The sequence below is a fragment of the Artemia franciscana genome, chromosome 3 (assembly GCF_032884065.1).
Source record: "Artemia franciscana chromosome 3, ASM3288406v1, whole genome shotgun sequence".
NCBI lineage: Eukaryota > Metazoa > Arthropoda > Branchiopoda > Anostraca > Artemiidae > Artemia > Artemia franciscana.
Window position 1 is genome coordinate 31,988,078 of NC_088865.1, and position 14,085 is coordinate 32,002,162.

General features: G+C 34.2%; 1 protein-coding gene across 1 annotated transcript in view; it reads right to left on the reverse strand.

The window, feature by feature from the left end:
- The window catches only part of LOC136025166 (max dimerization protein 1-like), a gene marked incomplete in the record, with an annotated part of 42,175 nt that extends 28,293 nt beyond the window's left edge, over window positions 1-13,882 (reverse strand). The window contains 1 exon segment of the mRNA XM_065700929.1: window positions 13,656-13,882. Coding sequence (XP_065557001.1) covers window positions 13,656-13,710 — 55 coding nt within the window.
- Between the last annotated feature and the right edge of the window lie 203 nt (window positions 13,883-14,085).

A 14,085-nucleotide genomic window follows, 5' to 3' on the forward strand; every position in this document is an offset into this window, starting at 1 on the left:
TAGATTTCATCACCAACAGCATAAAAAGTAATTGCAACTGAGATAATAAATTCTCAAATCCAATGCCCAATCCTGACAACTCATATCAAGCCATTGTTCTACTCTACATCCCAATGATGTAAAAAAAAAAAAAAAAAAAAAAAAAAAAAAAAAAAAAAAAAAAAAACAACAACAAATGAACACTAAATTCAAGTCCACAACAGAAAAAGACGATTATACAAAAAAAAAAAAAAAAAAAAAAAAAAACTGACGAAAACGTGCTTTTTAACTTGATAATTGCCGGTTTTACAATTATTCTCAACGTTATATATATATATATATATATATATATACACACATATATATATATATATATATATATATATATATATATATATATATATATATATATATATATATATATATATATATATATAAGATAAAAACTCAAATGGATGTCCTGTTTTCCTTCTCTGGTGGAACACACCAGCCACTATAAAACTCTCAAGACTTTTACATTTTGTCGACCAAGATTCTTGCCATAATCATTGGCTTAAGAGACTGTATCATGTAACTTTCAACAAAGCAGTGATAGGCTCAAGATCAGCCTATCTTCTCCTGAATAAGAAATATGAAACTGATGTTGACACATTTATCAACTTCAATCTGCCAAATAAAAGAAAGCACAAACGAACTTTAAAGTCTCTTTCCAGTATGTCACCCATCATCAAGGGATTCATAATAAAGGTAGAGCAGATGAAGCAGCATGATATAAATCACTATTCCTAAAAACCAGTCAAAGGCCTGTCCCTCACAGAGACACTTGAGAGTCTACCCAGAGGCAACTACATGAAGCAAGTCAACAACACAACAGCTAGCACCTTTTAGGCTGCCAAAAAATTCCAGTATCTACCATCAAGCTAAAAGAAGACCCATTGAAATCAACCACCATCGTCAAATCCTCACTCTATCATGGTCTTTACCAGTAATCACTTTGTAGGTTCTACCATCTATCATCGAGCTAAAAGGAGAGCCATTGGAATCAACCACCAGAGTCAAATCCCCACTCTATCATAGTCTCTACCCGTAATCACTCTGTAGGATCTGAAAACCAAACAAAGTCCTTGGCAACCTATTCTTTGTCTACAAAGCCTCAAGATAGATTATGGCACCTTCTGTAAGATACTGGGAGAGATTTTCTTTAACTTTCTTTAAAAGGTGTGTTTTAAATGTTCAACTATCAGCAACAAAATCAAGCTGAACTGGGAACATCAGAAGAAATAAACATACATACCATCTTGTATGACTTTCCATGTTCAAACTGTCTATTTGCCTCTCAGTAAAAGTAAGAATGCTAATGATAACACAGACTAGGAGGCAAGAGTCCCAGAACTGCATGGGACAAGTGCTTTGGCACATTTTGTGTGTAATCAGTCATTCTAATAAAAAATGATACATCCCCCAGAAAATCTCAGTCTCACACATGGCATCATACAGTATATAAGAAGTCATTCAAACAGAAAGGAGGGTGGTCTAACATGCTGTAATAACTAACTAGTGCCTTTGTCTTCAAATCGCCACAAGAGAAAAAGTACCAACTGCAATCAACATAAGAGAAACAGAAGTTATGCTGTCCTGACAATCCCAGCCCACAAAGCTTTGATGGACAGAAAGATCAAATGTGTGTTTCAAATCTATTATGAGCCAAGGCCCTCTCTTGTTGAAGAAAAAATGAGTGGACCAATTGTTTTCTATCTCTCTTAGTTTCAAATACTGGTATACAGACATTATGGAGCTCGTTTGAGCCTCAAAACCTATAAAACCTTTTTCTTTTAGACTACTATACCCTTTCACTGATAAAAAAATGAAAATATTGCAAAATATACTAACAGGTTAAGACATATGATTAAGAGAGGGAACTAAATAAATAATGATGCGCAAACATTTTCGTTTCACATCCAAAACTCTAATCAATAGGAAAAAAACAACAACTAAAAAATAAAAGACAACAGCATAAATGTTCTACATAAAGATAAACCGCATCTGAAAACTCTGAAAGTCACACCTGAAAACTTTTACAGTTGTTTGCCAATGCTGCACTTTAACCAAATATTTTTGGACAATTTTATTTAGTTCCTGTCTTAATTAAAAGCTTTGTCTATTGTTATATGTTTCTATGTTTTCATTTTATTGATGACCCTTAAAAATGTCCCAATTTACCCACATTTTTATTTAACTTGCCTTTTTTCTGCGCCCCCCCCCCACACAAAACAAAACTATGTATACATTCATGGTGACATATCCAGGTTTTTGCAAGAAATAGAAAAAACGCCTTTATTTTGTAAGAATTAAGAAAAAGGTTGTAAGTTGATTATTCTGCTTCCATTACTAGTTCCAAAATTCAAACTTCTCCAACCATCTAATAAGTATTACTTTATCAAAAGAATTTGTAGGTTCAACTTAAGGTAATTTGACTTACACTCTATTGAAATTCAAGAAATATACACCAACATAGAGTACATGCACTGAAAATACACCATTTCTATATTACAATACTGTCATCTAATATTTAACCATCCATAGGCAGATGATCTTAGTGAAGCATCTACTGAAAATCACTAAAATATCATAAGGCTCCCAATGCTTCATCGATAGTCCATGATATTGGAATGGAATTTGTCTCAATGTAGTAATGATGGAATGAGTGGCTCTAGCAGTAGGTGTACTAGCTGGATACTTCATGAAAGACCAAATAAGGTTGGATACTTTCACTGAATCTAAATTTCCAGAAAATTAAAATTGCATGGCATTTTTTAATTCAATTAGTTTTCGCAGTTAATGTTTATTCACTTAGAACTACCCTCTAAATAATCCTGGAATGATCACATGTGGCTTGGGCCCAACTTCCCACCATTTATTACTAAAAATTCTAGTATATTTCTGAATTGAAATTTACAATTCTTTGAACAGACTGTATCTCTCAAGTCACTGTCCTGAAACAGCTCCTTTCTGCAATTTGGGACTGCATACAATGTTTCACCTCTGGAGGTAATTTTGTTAATTTTTATAATCATTTTGATCACAATACTCATGTTTAGATCTTGAGCTGAGGAGAGATAGAAGGTGTTTTAAGATATGCTCTTGAGAAAATGACTAAAGCCTGTTTTAGACAAACCGCAAAAACCTTCATAGTGGAGAGAAGGGACTGGAAGTAAAAAATCTGTTCCATAACATAGAAATTAGATAGCAAAAAAGGACATATACTATTTGATTAAATTGAATGGAGATTGAATGCTCTTTCCAAATATAATATTCACTAATGTTACAATTGCATCTTGGAGCCAGGAACACACCAAATGGATACAGAACCTGGTTTACGCCCCAAGAAGAAAACATCTAACTTCACTCTTTCCCTGTCGAAAGGACTTGATCTGTGATTAAAAAAAAAAAAAAAAAAAAGTTTTTTTTAGCTGAAAGTAAGGAGCGACATTAAAACTTAAAACGAAGAGATATTACTTCGTATATGAAAGGGGCTGCTTCCTCATCAACGCCCCGCTCTTTACGCTGAAGTTTGACTCTTTCTCTCAACTCTGCTTTTTAAAACAGTAAAAAACTTTAGCTTAAATTTGCTTAAAAGCTTATAAACAAAAATTAAATTTTGTTTAATCTTGTTTAATTCATTAAGAATGAGCCCTGAATCACAAAGGCCATAGAATAAATAGTTGAAATCACTAAAAATACTTTAGCGTAAAGAGCGAGGTATTAGGAGGAGGTGAGCCCCTCATATGCGTAATAATTTCTGTTCGTTTTAAGTTTTAATGCTGCTCCTTACTTCCAGTTGAAAAAACTTTTCATATATATTTTTTCATTGTTTTTTTTTTAAATAATGCTAGAAAATCCTGTGCTCCCTTCATGGAAATTTTCTCCCCCCGTGACAAATTCCTCGATGGGAAGTTCCTCCAACATATCCCCCTCTTGTCAACCCCTCCCCCAACCGAAAAATCCCCCTGAAAACGTCTGTACACTTCCCAATAAGCATCACTATATGTAAGCACTGGTCAAAGTTTGTAACTTATAGCCCCTCCCACGGGGACTGTGGGGGAGTAAGTCGTCCCCAAAGACATAGTTATAAGGTTTTTCGACTACGCTGAATAAAATGGCTAACTGAGAATTTTGATCCGTTGACTTTGGGAAAACCATTAGAGTGGGAGGGGGCCTAGGTACCCTCCATTTTTTTTGGTCACTTAAAAAGGGCACTAGAACTCTTCATTTCCGTTAGAATGAGCCCTTTCGCAAGATTCTAGGACCACTGGGTCGATACGATAACCCCTGGAAAAAAAAACGACAAAAAAAACAAACAAACAAATAAACACGCATCCGTGATCTGCCTTCTGGCAAAAAAAATACAAAATTCTACATTTTTAGGTAAGACTAAACTTGATGAAACTTATATATTTAAAATCAGAATTGAAATGCGATTCTTTTGATGTAGCTATTGGTACCAAAATTCCATTTTTTAGGTGACAACCTCTGTGTTATAAGACTGAAACTTTCAGGAAAAAAAAAATAAAATCTACAGCACAAATTAGGGAGAAATTCTATGTCATTCCTAGGCCCAAGCAAAGTGTTCTTAGCTTCACACCTTACACCTTGCAAAAATAAATAAAATTGAAAAAAAGTCTCAACTTGGCTTAAAATCCTAGACAAATCATTTAGATTGTTTTTAAAACCTGAATTAAAAGAAAAGTTGACTCAATCAAAGACTAGCTGAAATGTTTTTCAAAAGTTAAAACCAGTCTTTTATACATTTTGTTAAGCCTTAGATATAGGAGAGAGCAGGCATACAAGCTTGAAAACACCCTCCCAGGCTAAAAAGGGATATAGAAAGCCAATTTACTGGACTAAAAGAATATGAAGAGCAAGCAATCTCTAGGCCCCTAATGAGCTACAAAGAGGAAACTATTCATTTCCAAGCTAATTATTTCAATTCATGATCTATAGTAGAATATGAATCAGAAGACTGTTGTGGCAGATTTATTGATGTATGGATAACTTTGCTAGCTAAAAGATGATCATACGATGTACCATTTACTGGTCATTCTGAATATACTAATCGATAGTGTTGCCAATAAGCCCTAGCCCCCCTCCCTTGAATAGAGCCTGGTATAGTCTTAGATTTTTAAATATGCTTTATTTGGTATCATAAGCCCACTGTTGACAAGAAATAAACTCAAGAACTAATATCAAACGGTTCGTGGTAACGAACTGTAGTAAGGAGCGACCGGCTCAATAGTAACCAAAACTCTAAAAAACGGAATTTTGATATCAATAGCTACATCAAAAGAATCACATTTTAATGCTGATTTTAAATATATAATTTTAATCAAGTTTAGTCTTACCAATCAAAAGTTACGAGCCTGAGAAAATTTGCCTTATTTTAGAAAATTGGGAGAAACAACCCCTAAAGTCATAGAATCTTAACGAGAATCACACCATCAAGTTCAGCGTATCAGATAAACCTGTTGTAGAAGTTTCAAGCTCCTATCTACAAAAATGTGAAATTTTGTATTTTTTGCCAGAAGGCAGATCATGGATGTGTGTTTATTTGTTGTTGTTTTTTCAGGGGTGATTGTATCGACTGAGTAGTCCTAGAATGTCGCGAGAAGGCTCATTCTAACGGACATTAAAAGTTCTAGTGCCCTTTTTAAGTGACCAAAAAAATTGGGGCACCTAGGCCCCCTCCCACGCTAATTATTTTCCCAAAGTCACCAGATCAAATTCTGAGATAGCCATCTTATTCTGCGTAGTCAAAAACCTTATAACTATGTCTTTGGGGACGACTTACTCCCCCACAGTCCCCATGGGAGGGGCCATAAGTTACAAACTTTGACTTGTGCTTACATATGAAAGTGTTGGAAGTGTACAGACGTTTTCAGGGGGATTTTTAGGTTTGGGGGGGGGGGGGAGTTGATAAGAGGGGGATATGTTGGGGGAACTTTCCTTGGAGAAATTTGTCATGGGGGAAGAAAATTTTTTATCAAGGGAGCGCAGGATTATCTAGCATTATTTAAAAAAATACAATGAAAAAAATAAATATAAAAAAGTTTTTTCAACTGAAAGTAAGGAGAAGCATTAAAATTTAAAACGAACAGAAATTATTACGCATATGATGGACTCACCTCCTCCTAATACCCTGCTCTTTTTAAAGCTAAAGTATTTTTAGTAATTTCAACTATTTATTCTACAGCTTTTGTGATTCAGGGGCCATTAATAAGAAATTGGAACAAAATTTAAGCTTTAGTGTAAAGAGCGAGGTTCTGACGAGGGGGTGAGCCCCTTTGTATACGTAACAAAAACATGAGAACACAGAAGTTCACTACGTATGCTAATTTGTAAGTTATGTATATCTTTTACTAATAAAAACATTTGTAAAAAAATTAGAAGTTCTAGTTGCCTTTCTAAGTAACCAAAAATCGGAGGGCAACTAGGCCTCCTCCCCCGCTCCTTTTTTTCTCAAGTCATTCGATCAAAACTATGAGAAAGCCATTTAGCAAAAAAAAATAAAAAAAAAAAAAAAATGCAAATTTAATTTTAATTATTCATCTGCAGAGAGCAATTAAAAAAACAAGTTTTTTTAAGGGAAAGTAAGGAGCGACATTAAAACAAAATGAACGGAAATTACTTTGTATATGAAAGGAGATGCTTCCTCATCAACGCCCCGCTCTTTAGGCTAAAGTTTTTTTTACTGTTTTAAAAAGTAGAGTTAAGAGAAAGAGTCAAACTTTAGCGTAAAGAGCGGGGCGTTAATGAGGAAGCATCTCTTTTCATATACGAAGTAATTTCTGTTCATTTTAAGTTTTAATGTCGCTCCTTACTTTCTGTTAAAAAAAACTTGTTTTTTTAATTTAATCTGTGTATAGCCTGAGCTTATTATATCTGACCCTATTAATGGGTGGTGTATATTTACATGGTAACTGATTGAGGGAATTCAGATATACACAACCAGGTGTCAAACTGATCTCCAAAACCCACCATATAGAAAAAGACTTGAGGAATTGATAATGCCAAATCTGGCATTCCAATGCTACCGTGGTCATATGATGTTGATCCTCAAATATCTTAGCTAGCCAAGTTATAGTCTTTTTAAACGAAATATTTCTATCCCACAAACAAGTAGACATTCAATAAAGCTTTTTAAACAGACTATGAATGGCAGGATATGCAAAAACTTATTTACTGAACAAGTGACCAATGACTAGAATGAACTCAGTGAAGAAACAGTAATTGTTTCAGCTACAACATTATTCAGATCAAAGTTTGATGTGGAATAGAACAACAAACCAGGGAAATGCAACTGGGATTCTCTAATCCACCCAACAAACAACTGATTGATTTTAATGGCGTATCACTGAGCCTTCAACACATTGACAATTATTATTCCATTTTGAGCATTATTAATCATCTAAAAAGGACTGAACAGATCCAGCATGGACCTTAATCATCTCAAAGTGCAAATTAAGGTGAGATTTATTATAGGGGAGAAGTCAGATAGAAAAAAAAAGAATTTGGTAATACTCTTGATAGAAATTGCAGAATATCTCACAGCATGGATAACAGGAAAAAGCATAGCAGAACTGAATTAGGAATTAAAACTATTGGTAAAGGAATTAGAACATTTTTCACAAACAGGACGAATCCCTATATAAGCAATGAAAACAAAAGCAATGCTCTTTAGCAGGAAAAAGATGGATCATTAAAAAGTAAAAATACATAGAAAGAAAATAGAGTTGGCAAGAAGCAGCAAACTGCTGGGAATAATAGCTGACAACAAACAAGCCTGGAAGCAACAAACAGACCAACTTTTACAATCCTGTATCTTGAGGATTCTCATAGCAAAGAGGCTTGGTGAAGCAAATTGGGTGGGATTACTCAAAACACTATTAGATTTCATAAAGCAATATGTGCTACCCAAGACAAATTATGCAAATGAAGTATTAGGATCCTGTAAGAATACAAACTTGGCCTAATTGGAAACTATCCAAAACATGTCACTACACATAGTACTAGGATTATACCAACACACCCACTAAATCACTGCAAGATATTGCTGGATTACCAATTAGACACAAAAAGGCAAGAAGTCAGTTGGTACAATGCTTCACCAAAGTACAATGTATTTGAACATTTCACCCAATCTAAAAAGTCATATGTGAGAAGGCAACAAGAAGTATGAAAGTCAATTATCAGGCCATATAAATGCTTCAAGGAAGCAATTCTAAATTGGCAGCACATCCAGATAAGAATGCACTATTCTCCATCTAGTCCTCCCTTGATTATAAGAGCTATGAAAGCCAACATGTACATGATATAACATTACAAAAACTAGTAGGCTACCCACAGTGTAAAATAGTCAAACTATTTACAGTTGAGAAGGAGATGATGTTCCAAAACAATAGAGGTCTACACAAATGGAGCTGTAAGAACCAAAAAGGCTTCCTTGACAGCTACAGCACAACAAACTCCATATAGCAAACATATTATCAGACAGAACTTCTGTCCTAACAAAAGAGCTCATCACAATCATGGAAGCCACTGGAGAAATCTGTACAACAATATAATCCTGGCAATAAGTTACACTGTTCAGTGACTCAAAATCTTATCTTGCTCTTCTGAAAGCAAGCCACAGACACAGATTTTGCTGATCTGAGAAGCATCTTGCTAGAGATACAGCAAAAGGACAAAGAAAAAAGATTCTAATAAATACCAAGTCATATTGGTACTAGAGACAACAAAAAGTGGAGGATAGCAGCCCAAGCACTAAATGAACCGCCCCCTCACAATAACTGTCCTGTGGCTATGCAGGATCTACTAAGAAGCAGCAAATCTCTTAAACAATGCCAATGTCTAACATCCACATTCAAAGAAAGGGAAAGGGCAGTATTATACTTCAAAATAAGGCCCTAACTTGTAAGACTAAGCAGTTCAATTGGAATCAGACTGAAAACCCCAATTGTAGATTCTACAGCCAATCATTTGAAAATATTCAACATATCATCTTTTATCGATATCAATGCTAGAGGTGAGAAAGAAGAGCAAGAATGGTGTTATAAGATATAATTCTGTGGGTTAAAATTATATCTCCTTGTTTTCTTCTATAAGCTAGTGTCAGGAACTGAATATTGCATGGGTGTGGTTTGAAAGACATTTGGTGCAATAAATTTCAGGTTCCATTTATTATCATAAAATAGCATTTGATCAAATGGTCATCTTGGCTGCTCTGCATTGAACCTATTTCAGTACTTTTTTATCTTTTTTGAGAAAGGGAGATGCTACAACATTCCAACCTCAAGTCATATTCATACCAATGTCTTGCAGACTTTCATGAACACTATAGGCCACCAGCTTGAGATTATCCTTTGGATTATGACCCAGAATTGAAAGTCTTGGCATGGGTACTAAAATACAATTTGTAGTCAATAATTACAAAACCCATTCTACAGAAACTATGGAGTGGATTATCTTGGATATAATATTGTTGGATACTCTTTCTATATATAACGTTTTCTATTGTGACAGTAGTCGATTCTGCTCTACCTCTAATGGGGCCAAAATATAGCCAAAGACTGCATAAAAATTAGTATACTACACTATAAAAATAAAATACTTGATTTGCAATAAGCAGAAACTTTCTATTAAAATGTTTTGCAAAAATTATAGATTAGGTGGTTTTAGCTATCTTTGGGAGTACTTGACTTAGGTGAACAAAGCCTTAGGAAAGGATCCAGAGCCTCAATAATACCCACAGAAGGACTTTTGAAGAACCTTCATCTCTAAGAGTACAGGTCATTGATGACCTTGGGTAGTCCATGTTTTAAAAGTGAAATCTTTTAAAACAGATCTACTTAAGCAGGGCCCAAGGAAAGGTCTAGGATTTGTAAAATCTATATCAGATTTGAGTAAGATCCCTGAAATGGCTTGAAATCCTGCTGAGATCATAGCAATCATATTTTGAAACCCAGAGCCAAAGAAAAGGAGTGCCATTGTAGCAATAATTATCTTTAAAATAAAACATTAACAAGAGAATCAAACAACAGCCTATTACTCTTTTGTTATTACAGAATAAGATACCCAGTAGTCATACAGCTAATCACTACCTAAACAGTTAAATCACTGTATAATCTCTATATATACCACCTAAAAATCAGATTATTTCACCAGTAGATTTTTCCAAACTTTCTCAATATGTATGCAATTAGTTTGTGTATTTTAGCTAACTGAAACAAATAATTTTAAATGTACTGCTAATAAAGTGAAACTGTACCACAGAAATATATATATATACTATATGCTTGAGCCTAAACTCAAAAATTTCTGTCCAATCTGGGACATAGGATCTTAATATTAGAACAAAGTATCTGAACCAGTGTTGTCAATTGGAGGGGGAGATGTGCCTCCTACTAGTTTTTGAAAAATAATTTTTTTTGGGACATTTTTTTTGAAAAATGCATTTTTGGTATTTCCATTGAAAAACGTCACTAGCCTACATATTCCTAAATTAATGCCACTGATCTAAATCAAGGACATACTATATCATGGATATAGGCTACTAGGTAAATTTCTAGTTTAGCTGCTTTCTGCTATCCTGGAAAGGGATTAGGTTAGGAAAAGGACACTTTCATGGTTGTATCTATAGGCTAAAGTGTGTTCCAGGAAGGTATTTTAAAGTGCCCACTTCTACTCCTTCTCCCTCTAGAGGCCAGTGACTATTAATGACCTTCAAAATCTTTGTGTTATAAAAGCAAAACCTTGCAAAATAAATCTTCTGCTTAAATGAAGTACAAGAAAATTATTTTCAGCTTCACAACATTGCTAAATGCCAATTTATAAGGTTTAAAAGATCTTCAAATACATTTCCTAAATTTAGGAAAAACATTCATACAGCTTAAAATTCTACTCAAATAACAGGAATTGCATTTTTCAAGACACTGATAACTGAAAATCAAGGTAAAATGTTGTTTTGTCAAAATTTCAATAGGTATATTACCTGTCAAGCAGGCAAATTCATAAGACTTAGAAATCAGAAGAGGGTTAGCATAGAAGCTTGGCTATACCTTCCCATAGTATGTTTTTTTTTGCCCTGGATTCATTACTGAAAGTTTCATTTTCCTAACCTAGCCAAAAATAATTAAACTAGAATTTCATCAGGCTATTCAATTTCAGACATTGTTGTTAAGCAGAATGACTGCATTTAAATAGGTTAGGATATGATAGCAACTTTGGTTTAAGTTTAAATCTTAAGAGAAAGTTTTCAAAGATTGTCTTTGGGCAATCTTAACCAGCATGTTCCTAACCATCTATATCATATTCTGAAACACTGTTGCTTCAATTAATTTTACAACTACCAAACTATTTTTTTAGATTATCAAATAACATGACATGGCTTCACATAAATTCCTTTTTTTTGTGATCTAGAAGTTGTTAAAATCTTGACAGCTGCTTAGGTAGGAATGTGCAAGTGTCCTCAGGAGCCCAAACATTACTGATTTTCATTTGTATTCCTTTTTGTCTTTCCTTTTAGATTTCAGATTAACTTACAGAAAAACAGATCCAAGAATTATCTATACAATTGACAAAAAGGATAACATCTTAACTCTTAGTGACTCTGAAGAAGATCTAATCATGGAAAATCTGGAGAATTTGAAAAAAAGAAAAACAGACCCTACAGAAGATTATGTAAGAAAGGCATTCTGAAAAGAGTTCAATTTTTTGCTTTGACCAGGAGCTTATGATGGTTTTATGTATCAAAACCAAACAAATTGGTTGCTCTATTGCCTACACTTCACTAGAGACTTTCTTTAGCCTATCCAAGTCAAAAACCAAACACCATTGAGCACTACAACTTGATTGAAGCTTGGGTTGTTACCTTTGACCAAATGTGTAATGAAATGTCCTATTCAAGGGAAACTAAAAGATTGCCCTTATGCATATTTTATGGGTTCCTAAATACCATTCCCATTAACACTTACATAGTATACAGCTTCAACAGTGGAAAGATTGGATAGAAGTCTCCTACTTGGAACTGCTATATGAAGGAACTCTACGGATAGGTAGTGTAACTTTTATATAGTAAAGGCTCTAAAGTAAAAATTTGAGCTACTCACTCTGAGAACACATTAAAGATTTTGCAGGAATTACTAATCCTTTTGGAACCCCAGCAGCTCAAGAAAAAAATTTGCTCCCACTGCCTCTCAAAATTTTGTAGGATGAAGATCACCTTCTGTACCAAATGTTGTGGGACCATAAGTGTACCACATTGAAATACACAAAGATATGCATCCCTTATGGCAGTAAGCTATCAATTTTGAATAATTCTCCTGTTTTTGTATCTATTCATATGTAGTCAATGTAGCGCTAAGAAAACTACCAGGTAACTCAGCTCCTTGATTTGAGACAAGAATGTAATCAGAAATATGCCATTTGATACTGCAACCAATGCTTAGGTCAATTCTAAATGTGTAATTATTTATTACATTGGGCCATCCCTACCCTCTTTTGCCTCTACTTGATAAAATCCTAGTTTAGTGACCTCTTGCTATCTCAGAAAGGGTTAGGTTAGGAAAATGAAACTTTCAGGGATGGGTCTATAGGCTAAAGTATATCCTGGAAAAGTATTTTAAAGTACCCACCTCTACTCCTTCTCTGTCTAGAGGGCCCTGACATTTGCCTACATGACAGGTCTATATCTATTGAAAATTCAACAAACAACATTTTACCTTTTAACATTTTTACCTTAATTCTGGAGATGCAATTTCTGTTATTTGAGTAGAATTCTGAGCCATATCAATTTTTTTTTTCTTCAAAATTTAGGAAATGTATTTGCATATCTTTAAAACCTTATAAATTGGGATTGAGCAAATTTGTGAAGCTGAAAACAATTCTGTTGTACTTCATTCAAGTAGAAGATCTGTTTTGCAAGGTTTCACTTTTATAACATACATTTTTAAAGGACAAAAAGGTCAGGACCCTCTAGAGGGAGAGGGAGTAGAGGTAGGTACTTCAAAATACCTTCCTGGGACATAACCTACTCTAGCCTGTAGACCCATCTCTGAAAGTTTCATTTTCCTAATCTAGCCTCTTTCCAAGACAACAAGAAGCCACTAAACTAGAATTTTACCTAAAATTCTAGTTTAGTGACTTCTTGCTATCTCAGAAAGAGCTTAGGTTAGGAAAATGAAGCAAGAAGTCACTAAACTAGAATTTTACCCTTATTTTAAACCAAGGATGGTTCACAATGCTAGATAGTGGCAGAAAAAAAATCAGCTAACTTTTGTATAGCCTATAGACTAACCTAGGGGTGTATTTGATCTCTTTGGGGTACTCGGATACAAATGCAATGACAGCAATTATTATATTTGGAAAATTTCTTGCTATAGGGTATCTCCTTTTACCTGTCTAATTTCTGCCCTGTAATAGGCTAAGCCTTAAACCATTTAAGGGTAGCAAATAGTGTAGCTTAATTGGAGTCAGTGTCAAAATGAACATAAAAGAAATGTCCTTTAGGCTAGTAAAGCTATTTAAAGACTGATAAATTTACCAGGATAATCATGGGAAGATATAGCCTTAGCTGTGTTAAACAAAGCTTGCTAGTAAATTTTCTAGGCAAGATTGACTCTCACCTTTGTCTTTTTTGTCCAAATATTCAGCAGCCTGCAGCAAAGCACTGATTGACATTATATGATGAGCTGGTCAATATTAATGATCAAAGTTCATACAAGTTAGCCTACCAATTTTGGGTAGACTAAAATGTATTTTTCAATACAATGGAAGGGCAGCAGATGGAAGTCACGTGACCAATCAGCTGATGCAATATTTTCAAAAATTATCCAATTTTGAAACAGGAAATTTGCTCTTTTACGCGGTGTTCTTATGTCTTAAAATTTAAAAACGGTTAGTTGACATTAATTCTATTTATTTTCAAACATTATTAGGGCCATAGATCTTGGAATTCTTACTATTTACTACAAAGATAAATATTGCCCGGAAAGCAGATTTCTGAAATTCATTTTTGCCGCGGTATGCTTTATCTGCCATCTAAAATTTAAATAT